At 47.7% G+C, this 11,486-nt stretch overlaps 1 protein-coding gene across 1 annotated transcript in view; it reads right to left on the bottom strand.

Moving 5' to 3' along the window:
* Positions 1-78: 78 nt before the first annotated feature.
* Positions 79-11,486, bottom strand: part of DHX8 (DEAH-box helicase 8) — a 48,852-nt gene continuing 37,444 nt past the window's right edge. Inside the window, exons 18-23 of the mRNA XM_060255814.1 lie at positions 10,895-11,050; positions 10,539-10,676; positions 9,489-9,617; positions 8,222-8,418; positions 3,895-4,074; positions 79-2,656 (exon numbers count right to left, since the gene is read on the bottom strand). Coding sequence (XP_060111797.1) covers positions 2,437-2,656; positions 3,895-4,074; positions 8,222-8,418; positions 9,489-9,617; positions 10,539-10,676; positions 10,895-11,050 — 1,020 coding nt within the window. The 3' untranslated portion in view covers positions 79-2,436. The remainder of the gene's footprint in view (positions 2,657-3,894; positions 4,075-8,221; positions 8,419-9,488; positions 9,618-10,538; positions 10,677-10,894; positions 11,051-11,486) is intronic.

Raw genomic sequence — 11,486 nt, 5'->3', positions numbered from 1 at the left:
ACTAAAACAATCACCCTGCCGTTGCTTCAATTGTCAAAATTACCCTTCAGAAAGCAGGTTGTTCTTGGTAGGCACAAGAAAGATTTAAACAACTTTTGGTTTATTTGAACAGGCTGGCAGGAAAGGGGATTGATTGTTACATAAGATTAGGAATATGTAGGTAGACAGTTAAAAATAAACACCGAATGTGCCTCTGAGATTCCCGACTTCATAAGAGATGGATGGTTTTATAGTTATTGACTTTCACTGAAGTTTTAGCTGATGTTCTAATGCTTAGAGGTTGTTTGGCACAGATTTCCTTTATAACTTTAAACCTGATAATCCTACAGTCTTGAGATTGTACTCAGCGTTGTCCTTTTGGTTAAGACTAAGGTCTTCCCTCTAGACCCCTTTTCTCTGGCAAGACTGTTATTATCTCCTCTTTAAGATAAACAACCAGGGACTTTGGCATTTGAGGGCCTTTCAATGCTACTGCACGGGCTTTGCCAAATCCTGCTCTTCTACTACCCAGTCTTCTCTCACTGGGCGGTGAGCTTAATACAGGAGAACTATTTTGCTTCTCAAAATGTGATCCTTTGTTCTACACACACAGAGGCTGTGGATACTTTTGGGAACAATCTCCCACCAGAGTCTCTCATATATTCCAAGCCACTCCATACTGGCTCTAACGTAGCCTTTGCTTTATTAGGCTTTCCTTACATGAGAAAGCGCCTCAAGAAACCTCTCCCTTCTTCATCCGATCTCCTCTTCTCTCCAACTGCTTTCTCCAGTTGTCTAACTGACCCCCTTTTTTTCCAGTTAGCTGCAGTTCCCCCATCTGAGTTCCATTAGCTGCCACACATATGCACTGCCTCTAAGCATGCATATTCCTGCTGCCTGTCACAACTAGGCATCTATACTTGCCATGGTGACTAAAGAGAACCTCTGTGTTCAAAGACAGCAAATACCAATGAATACCAATGATGGGAGGCAACAGTAGGGGAGGGCTTTGGCCTCTAGGCCCTGTTCGTTGGCCAGTGTGAAACAGTATGCTGGACTAGATGGACCACTCATGTTCTTACAATAGCAACCTGCACATCCATTAATACTTACAAGAAAGACTCCTTTGACTCAGTTGATGCAGCTTGTTCTTTGTGCTAGGTGGAACTACACTAGAAGCGCGAGATATTTTGCCTCATTTCATCCAAAAAAAAAAATGGTCTGCTTAATAAAATAATTTAAAAAACAAACACATTTTCACTTATTAGCATAATGTATTTCAGTCACAAAACTTAATGTTTGCAATTGAGGTTTCCTGCCTAGGGGAATCCAGTACTTACTAAGGTGTCAGACATTCTTCTTCCCACCCACTCTTTGCAGAAAGATCATGAGAAGTGAACTGAAGTGTAAATAATGCTTATATGCACCAACCATGTTAGCATGGAAGGTAGGTAGGATTTTTGTTACCTCTAGACTGAGATACTGAAGGGGCAGGGCAGAGTTAGGTGGTTTTCAGAAGGAGTGGTCAAGTGACTATTTCCCCAGCACTTCTGACAAAAGGACAAAGCAGAGAAGAGATGGAAACCAGTTTCTAGACTGCAGGATAACTGACAAGAGGAGAGTGAACTTTGGTCAGCAGCTGTGTTGTCCTGGCTACTACTTTATACAGGAATCACACACATGGAATGCTTACTGACTTCATCAAAAGTCCAGTTTTACTACTGTGGTACTAGAGGAATAATACCACAGTTGAATTCCCACCTACCGGCATCAAAGATTTTCAACATATGCAAATGGATCATGTCATGTCGACAGTGCTTGTAGATTTGTCTTTATTTTCTCTCGTAAAAACCTGCTTGAAAAGGTTTTGGATCAAAAACAAGAGTAAGTACAGTTTTGTGGCAAGTGTGGAGGAAAGTTTTCTCAAAGTTAGTAAAGCGTAATTACCAAAGCCTTTCTGAAAGACATGGACACAGACCACATGCCACCCTCTACCACACGGGCAGCCTTCTCAATGTCTCCAAAATCACAGCCATCTGATAGCGCTGCTACCAGGTTGTTCTAAAGCAGGAGACCAGCCTAGATGTGGGGAAAGAAGACGCCAGAATTCCTGGCAAAAATCACAAAACAGGAAGCAGGTGTTTCTCCGAACTGACTTCTATGAGCAACAAGAAACCTGGAATTCCATTAGGCCTTTCCTAACCAAGGAGATCCAAAATTACACAGCACCTGTTGCTCATCAGACATGGTGGAAATAGAGGTGCAGAACATCTTCTTTCCAAACAGAAGTGTCTCAGAATCAACCACGGCAGCAAATATGATGCTGGCTGCAAGCTGCTTTTCTTCGCCTCCTGTCATTCGAACTGTAAACTGCTGCTTGCCGGCTGGGTTAGCTCGATACTCCTCAGGGGCTTGACCTCAGGATCTCTGACAGTTCTTGGCATGCCGGAAAAGGGCTCACCGGCGCCTGAATGCCCGTGATATCCTCCAGGCATTGGGCTCCTCATAGCGGTTGTAAAGTGGCTCCAGGCGCTGCTGCTTCTTCTGCTTGCTCAGCTTTGTGGGGTCGGAAACCTTGAAGAAAGCTGGCGCAAACTCCACCAGCCAGCGGGGATCAATGGTGGTGACCTCCCGCATGTACTCCTTTGTGGTGAGCACCAGCTCATGGTAGACCACCCTGGGGAGGGAATGGCTGGTTAGTTTGCAAAACCTTCTCTCTCACACATATAAGGGATGGTGGCTCAGTGGTGGAGCATCTGCTCGGGAAGCAGAAGGTCCCAGGTTCAATCCCCGGCATCTCCAAAAAAGGGTCCCGGCAAATAGGTGTGAAAAACCTCAGCTTGAGACCCTGGAGAGCCATGAATGGGGCTGTGGCTCAGTGATAGAGCATCTGCTTGGGAAGCAGAAGGTTCCAGGTTCAATCCCCGGCATCTCCAACTAAAAAGGGTCCAGGCAAATAGGTGTGAAAATCCTCAGCTTGAGACCCTGGAGAGCCGCTGCCAGTCTGAGTAGACAATACTGACTTTGATGGACCAAGGGTCTGATTCAGTATAAGGCAGCTTCATGTGTTCAACACCACACGGCACAAATCTTCAGACGGAACGCAATGGAAGTAAAACCATTCAAACGTATAGGCTTCCCTTTCATTTCATCTGAAGAAGTGTGTTGTGCACGTGAAAGCTCATACCTGGAATAAAATGCTGTTGGTCTTACTGGATTCTAACCTTATTCTATTGCTTCAGACCACACATTCTGAGCCAAGGAGGAATATGCCCACTTTAGCACATCCCCAGTCTAAAGCCAGGCTATGGAAATGGGTTATGAGAGATCTGAAGCTGAGGACAGTCAACCCTCTTCTGTTCAGGGGCTGCCTCCTTTAACAGCCAATCCTGCTCTCATAAGTGAGGAAGAAACGCAGAAGTTACAAGTGAGGAGAAAAGGGACCCGCACCAAGGCAAAACAGAGGTGAAGAAATTAATTGGTGCAAAGGGAAACAGAACCTTTAATAATTGTATAACCCCCTTAACGTGTTTCACATGCAGCTTTTTCAGGGGGAATCTACTTTCAGATTTTTTTGGTTCTGTTCATACACTGTTTAAGCGTATGTATGTTACAAGCACCACATTATCTTGGCAGAAGGAAACCCCTCTCTAGACTGGCTGGAAAGGTTAAATGAACATTGGGCAGGTCTATTAAAAAATGTCAAGTAATCAACTATGTGTTAACTCACTGTGATAACTCAGTTTAAAAATACTTCAATCCTGACAATGTTCTACAAGAGGCGGCAACAGATTGCCAGATCCCTCCCCTCCCCAAATCACCAGCAATCATAGTGCTCCTCTCCAGACACTCAGCACAAAGGCGGCAAACCCTCAGTGCATTGTGGGTAAACCTCTGCTCATCCCCACTCCTTACCATTCGGGCTGGCGGTTGAAGAGGGCACTTGAGGGGTGGATATAGACCACCTGCTGGTCAATCAAGGTCCGATAGCCCTCCTGGGGATCCTTCTTGGCTGCATTCCGAAAGAAGCCACTGCAGATGGCCTTCTGGACTCGCACTGTGGCTTTTCCGCAAGATACAACGTCCAACTTGTGCCTGCCGAACAAGAGGGAAGAGTTCAGGACGCAAAGGAAGCAGGTCTTGCAGTCTAGGCTTTCACCCTATGAATATCGCACCACTCTGCCCACTGTGTCAGTCACTGGAAAGCTTTGATATTATGTTAGGTTATGTATGCTTAAAATACAATGTATAGCCTGACCTAACCAACTCCATCTGTGAACATTTGCTACTAACCATGAAGCAGAGGCCTTGCATACCAAAGCAGAGACAGAGATGTCATTAACCCCTGCTGAGAATTCCACTCCCTGGTACTAACAAAAGCAACAACCCTTTGAAGACAACATGCCTCAAGGAAAGCCAGCAGGGCTCTTCCGTGAGAAAGGGAACCGCAAGAGATAAGGAGAAGCGAAGGTGTTACATGTATCCTGGTAGTGTGAGAATGTAGATTTGATGTATGATGTATGTTGGTTAAAGCATTCATGTTCCCGACAACGGGCATCAGTTCCAATGCTTCATTGTTCAGAACCTTTGAGTTATCAAATAAACGCCTTAACATTGTAACCAATGGAAGTCCGCTTACTCTGAACCTCCACTGTCTGACATTTTGGAACTGATGCCTGTCAGTTCACACTGACAGACTGCTTAGACCTGGAACGACAAAGTTCAGCTCAAACCAAAATTTCATTTTCACTGTTTTGAACAGTAGGCCCAGGGTGGAGAAGGCCCAGGCCCTAGTTGAGGCTAAGCAGACATCCTTTGGGGCAGGGACAACCATAAGAAGTTGCTCAGCAGAGTGCAGAGCTCTCCGGGGGAACGGTATATGGGGAGGGGTGGTCCCTAAGATATGCTGGTCCCAGGCCGTTAAGGGCTTTAAAGATCATCACCATTATCCTGAAACGGACCCAGTACTCAACTGTATCCAGTGCAACTGGGAAAGCACCGGCTGAATACGTGCATCGCAGTCAGTAGGCGTGCCACCACATTTTGCGCCAGCTGGAGTTTCCTGATCAGATTCAAGGGCAAGCCCGCATACATCAAATTACAGTAGTCTATCCTGGAGGTGACCATTGCGTGGGTAACTGGCAAGATCCTGAGTGGAAAGAAATCAGTTGCCTGACCCTCCGAAGATGACAAAAGGCAGATCTGGCAACTGTTGTGACCTGGCCCTCCACAGAAAGCAAAGCATCCAGGATCACCCCAAGGCTTCTAACCCTAATACTGCCCCACTGAGGAGCCCAAATCCAGAACCAGCTCAGACACAGGAGCTCTGTCTTAGATGGATTAAGTTTCTGTTTGAGCCATCCAGCCACAGCCTCCGATGCCCAATCAAGATCTACTGAGGAAGAGTCTGGATGGCCGTCCATCAAGAGATAGAGCTGGATGTCATCTGCATACTGGTGACATCCCAGTCCATACCTCCATACCAACGGGGTGAAGCGGTGCATATAGATGTTAAACAACATTGGTGAGAGGACTGCCCCCTGTGGCACTCCGTATTCCAACGGGTACCGCTGGGAGACTGACGCACCAATCACCACCCTGTCCCCAACCTTGGAGAAAGGAGTAAAACCACTGCAAGGCAGTCTCCCTAACTCTGATGTTGGTGAGGTGGTGGGCCAACAAATCATGGTCGACCAAGCTGAACGCCGCCGTTTGATCTAAAAGCAACAGCAGCACAGACCCGCCTTGATCCAGGTGTCTCTGGAGGTCATCTGCGAGGGCAACCAATGCTGTCTCCACCTCATGACCAGGGCAGAATCCAGACTGGAACGGATCTAGGGTGGATGCTTCATCCAGGTAGGCCTGGAGTTGCCTGGTTGCCACTTGCTCAACAACCTTACCCAGGAACGGCAAATTTGACACTGGGCGGTAGTTGGTCAGGACCAGAGGGTTCAAAGATGGTTTCTTTAGGAGCGGTCTTACCACTGCCTCCTTCAACCCTGCTGGAAAGACCCCTAATGACAGGGATAAGCTGATTATCTCTTCCAGGGGGGCGTGAGCACCTTCCCCGCAGGCCTTCACCAGCCAGGACAGGCATGAGTCCAGAAGGCTGGTGGTGGGCCTTACAGCTCCCAGGACTGTCAACATCTTCCAAAGAGAGTTGGGTGAAATGGCCCAAACTAGTGCCAGAAGATGGACAAGGGGCCTCCAGTTCTCTTACTGTTTTAATTGCGGCCAGAAGGTCCCGGTGGAGCAACAAGACCCTGCAAAATGAATCATGAATGCCTCGCAGCCAGCAGCCAATAGCCAATTCCCTACGATTTTGCCCACATTGAGGCAGGGCAGTTAATGACTGAATAGTTCTAAATAACTGAGCTGGGTGGGAGCTCGAAGACGCGATGGAGGCTGCGTAGAAAAGCTTTTCTAGCAACCTTCACTGCCATCTCCTAGGATTTCATAAAAATCCTATAAGATGCTCTTGTCGCCTCATCATGGATACGCTGCCACCTTCACTCTAGCTGTCTCAGCTCCCATTTCATCTGCTGTAGCTCTGGGTTGTACCACAGAGCCATTTTGGCACGAGCTCCGAGAGGGTGCCGGGGAGCAATCTTGTTGATGGTTTCAGAGAACCGGCAATGCCAGTCCTCCACCAGATTATCCAATGAGGTGCCAGGGGGCATTGGATCTCGCAGAGCTTCCTGAATCCATCTAGGGTCCATTTGTCTCCGCAGGTAAGCATAAATTTGCTCGCTGCCTAAACAGGGAGGGTTAAGCATGTCTACCTGGACCTTCAAAGTGAGATGATCTGACCATGGAACCGACTCAGCAGTTTCCAGATCAACACTAATCCCTGCCACAAAAATCAAATCCAGTGTGTGACCCGCTCTATGTGTGGGAGTCAATACAAATTGGGAGAGCCCTAGTGTCTCTATGGATGACACCAGGTCTCTGGTGAGCAAGGATGCCGCATCATCAGCATGAATGTTATATACTTGCAACCTCTCTGTGGCCTGGCCTTGCAGGGAGCTAACTCTTTCTCTGGAAATGAAAACCAAAGAGTGCTTCCTCACCAAAGTAAAGAGCCAATCTTGACTGAATGGCAGCCATTTGGTGGTGGTGGCCACTATGCTCTCGAAGTATTCCAAAAGTACCTGCAGGATCCCTGTCCCAAGCAGGAATGCTCCCTCATCACCCATTTTTCCAGCGCCCTTGAACTTGGAAAAGGTATTCAGCTGCTTTTTGGGCTTCAAAACTGAATTTCTAATGTTTTGCACCTGAGTATTCTCATGCTGATTTTCCTTTCCCTTATCTGTCGCTGCACTGAAAGAAGCTGTATGATGCACCTCTTTATTCCAGTTCTGCCAACTACAACTGAGTCACTCAGTGTTTGGTTCTGTGGTTTGTGTTCTCACACAACTTTGCTATGGTTGTCCCCTCCCCCATTCATTTGGCTTAATGGACCAGACAAATCAGCTCAAAAGTAATGTGTTTTCCTTGCCCATCGGGAGCATTCTGGGGTGGATGGATGGGGGAATGCCGGTGTGGACCCATCAACATCCCAAGTCTTGTCCATTTCCCTTCCCAACTCCCAAAGTCAAGGGGTTTGCACATTTCTGCACTGCCGCCTAGGAACTGTACTTCGATTTAGCAAGTGCTGATCACGTGTCAGAACAACAAATTAATGTCACCAACCATGCAGGTGCAAAAACACTCCCAACTTAATGTGCTCTCATACTGCTCCCAAGGAGCTACAGCTCAACCCTATATGTGCCAAAGAGATTAATGCTGCTAGCTGGCTAGGCTGGGCAATATGCGATGTCATGGTAATCTGAGTGCTGTTGAGTTGTCCGTTTATAAAATGTTTTTATTGTATTTTATTGTTTTATATGTTGTACTTTGCCCTGAGCCCTACGGGGAATGGGCAGAATAGAAATTTACTAAAATAAAAAATAGTTGTACAGATGCCAAAAAGAACACAAACTTTGTAGTGGAGCCTACTTCAAATGATGCAAGACCTGCCCCTCAATGATCCTGGCAAGCTAATGAATTGTGGGCTGTGTGGTTAAGTGGCCCACCACACTGAGTGCACAGATGTAAAAAGCTATTCAAACTGCTGTTCATTCTGAATGGAGAGCAAGACTCCACATTAACAAGCACCGCAAAGAAGGTAAGTCCAGTTTTGGAACATCTGATCCTAAGCTTAAATAAGCCTCTTTCACCCGTCCACAGCCAGGCAACTCACCTGTCCATGATGCCCAGCATTTGCTTACGAATATCCTGTGCCCGGCGCAGTGAGCGGGCTTGGATGAAGTTCTCATAGCACCAGGGGTTGGAGAACTTGTTGTTCTTCCAGGAGTTATAGACAGCCAGAAGTGTGAGGTGGTCCCCTTCAGTCTGGTGGAACTTGGCTTTCTTTTGGTCAGCAAGAGCTTGCTTGTCCTACACAGATAAGTAGTCAACATTCACCAATCAGAATCTTACTGAGCCAGATCAGCAAAGACTCCACCTTATAAATGACGACCCTCAAGTTCTGCCAACATCATTAGGGTTTGTAGAATCTTTCGAGATCAAGTGCCGTGTTCTACTGGAGAAAGTTTTCCTTCCAGACGTTTCGTTCGCAGCTGCGGAGAACATCCTCAGTGGTGTTGCAGCCGGAGCAGGCGCTCAGACCTTCTTGGCTGCTGCGCATTGAGTGGGGCCAGGGCTGCTGGAGAGCTGCTATTTCTAGGCTGGAGGGGGCCAGCAGCCAAGAAGGTCTGAGCGCCTGCTCCGGCTGCAACGCCACTGAGGATGTTCTCCGCAGCTGAGAACGAAACGTCTGGAAGGAAAACTTTCTCCAGTAGAACACGGCACTTGATCCCGAAAGATTCTACAAACCCTAATGATGTTACCAGCCATGAAAACCTGAATTCTGCCAACATGCTGCCAGTCTGAAAAGTTTAACAAGCATGCTGGCAAAAAAAAAATGTGAGTGTATGTGTGTGTGTGTGTAGTCTCCTTGACTGCAGAATTAAAACTGGAGTAGCTAAAGAGGGAGGAGTGTTCTCTTTGGGATATAAATCCAATATCATTTTCTTCTTCTTCTTCTTCTTCTTTGGAAGCGCTGAGCTGAAGAGAGGCTGCAGCAGGAGAGTTCCCCATCCAAAGAGGGGCGAGTGAGTTAGAATCAGAAGAAGAGGAACATATAGTTAGCTGTGTCAAGGCTTTTAATTTTCTTTGTATCATCTTTTACTGCCTTTTCCTATTTCATTATTGCACTAATGATTTTACAGCCCACTTGTTTGTTCTTGAGCACTTACAATAAACTTATTGTTGTTATACTGCCTAAGCCCTCATGTCTCTTTGGTCATGGATAAAAAGTACTTGCTGAGAAGGAAGGCGTAGGGGTCGGATGGGTATTTTGCGCCCTCCCAGACAGACCGGTACCAGAGTGGTGGCAGCCTGCAGAGGCCCTCCCTGGTCCCCTGCATGTGACAACCTTGCAGAGGGTGACCCCTTCTCCTATTTACCTTGGGCCGGTAGAAGACATTCTGCACAGAGAGCATGGAGACAATGGTGAGCATCTCCTCACTGCACCCCAAGTGCACAGACATGATGAGCATCTTGCACAGCATGGGCTCCAGAGGGAACTCTGCCATCTGCCAGGAGAAAGGGAATAGGCATTGGCTTGGCTTGGCTTGTCCTGGATCCACACAGCTTCACTCAGGAAACAGAGCAGCAATCACACTTCACTGGAACGTTGGCTGGAATAAGGCATAGATGGTGGTCTGCTTGGCTTATCTTTTGCACAATCAGGGTCTCCCTTCACAGAAGACCTTCCTCAAAATGTTCCCGTCACAAAAGACCCATGCAGGGCAAAATGTCTCCCTCCGCAGTTTCAACGCCCTGGAGAGTTTTTGCCTCTAGCTTCAAACATGGCATGCTATATTGTACAGACACAAAGCCGCAGGATTTAGCACTTGCCACAAAATCTGGCATTCTGGGAATCCGTTTGCCTTTTTTCTATTCTTCAAGCAAATTTCTAGCCGTTATAGTTGAGACGATGAAGGGGAAAAAAATCCAAATATGCCTTATTCCTGTCCTTCCTTCAAAGTGAGGGCAGCCATTGAAACTTCCAGAATCCCACCCAGATCCAGGAGTCTGATTTAACAGAGGATTTCCACAAACAGGAGAGTGGGGCAATTTTTGCTAATTCCCCCGCCTACAGCAAACCCCTCCCCCCGCAACAAGGTCCCATTTTCCCCAAGAGCAGCATTTCAGATAGCAATTTGGGCTGGGGTGGAGGGAGCCCTGGAAGACAAGGAAACTGCAACAGACACTGCCAGTGGATCCAAGTGCTTGTCTCCGCTGCTCTACACTGTCACTATTTCCCTCGTCTCTACAGCCAGATCAGCCCCAGCTTCCATATTTGTCCCCACTCCTCACTGATAAGGATGTTTCTTGAGAGCATAAAAGAAGAACATTCATGCAGACATATTAGCTTGTTCCAGACGCAGAACCCAGATTTTACACCCAACCTTTTCACGAAAGGAGTGAGAACGGGACACCTGCAGACCTACCCTGCGCCCGAGGCGGGTGAGGAGTCCCTCGTCATCCAAGGCCCCGAGGGTGTACAGCTGCTCCATGGCGGTGATCAGAGTCTCCATTGGGGGGGCGTCCATGAAATCGAAAGACAGGAGGTCGTTTATTCCCATTGCCTGTGTGTGGTTGGGAAGGAAGGTGCTTTGAATACAACTTGGCAACTCAGATTCCCAACACTCACACCCTGTGAAGACAAAGCCTACAGCCGAACTTAAGGAAGGAAAAAGGAAGTCGTTCCTGAAACCGATTATTTTAAAAAAACACCCCAAAGATAGACCAAATAAGCGGCTGAGGCCTGTGCAAGCCAAAGCGTCTGGTTCCCTTCAGGGCTCACCTTGAGCGACAGCACGGTGCTCGCCAGGTTGGTCCTCTGGATCTCGGGCACGTTGGTGGTCAGCATCTCATCCCGGTAGGCACGCTCCGTGTACAGGCGGTAGCACTTCCCGGGCCCTGTCCTTCCAGCTCTCCCAGCTCGCTGCTTGGCCTGGGCCTGCCGGAATCGCAAAGAGGAAGGAAAACGGAGAAGCTGATGATTCCCACCGCCTCCACACCACACCTGATTCAGCCCCAAGGACCGAGATACTGTATGGAGGATCACGCAGCCAGAGTCTGGCAACCCCAGAGAGCAGCAAATGCAACAAGGGCAGGGCCTGACAATGGAAGAGATGTGATTGGAGGCACAGAAAGTAGGTCAATCCAGAAGGCACTCTCTGACACCACCCCTCTCCTTGGCTCTGTGACCAACTGTTCCAGTGCACAGCCATTTGTGATGTCTAGAAATCTCATTTCTACGGCACAAGTTTGCAGCACAATGTGAGGGAGATGAAGCCTCCCAGTATCATAAGAGTATATGCTTCAGTTAACTCCCTTATTTCCTTCTCCATCTTATTCATTTTATCCCATACTTCCCCCTCAGGAGCTTAGGC

Source organism: Heteronotia binoei, chromosome 15 (assembly GCF_032191835.1).
Source record: "Heteronotia binoei isolate CCM8104 ecotype False Entrance Well chromosome 15, APGP_CSIRO_Hbin_v1, whole genome shotgun sequence".
Lineage (NCBI taxonomy): Eukaryota > Metazoa > Chordata > Lepidosauria > Squamata > Gekkonidae > Heteronotia > Heteronotia binoei.
The sequence above is the reverse complement of the archived record's forward strand: the minus strand, read 5'-3'. Positions and strand labels throughout refer to the sequence as shown.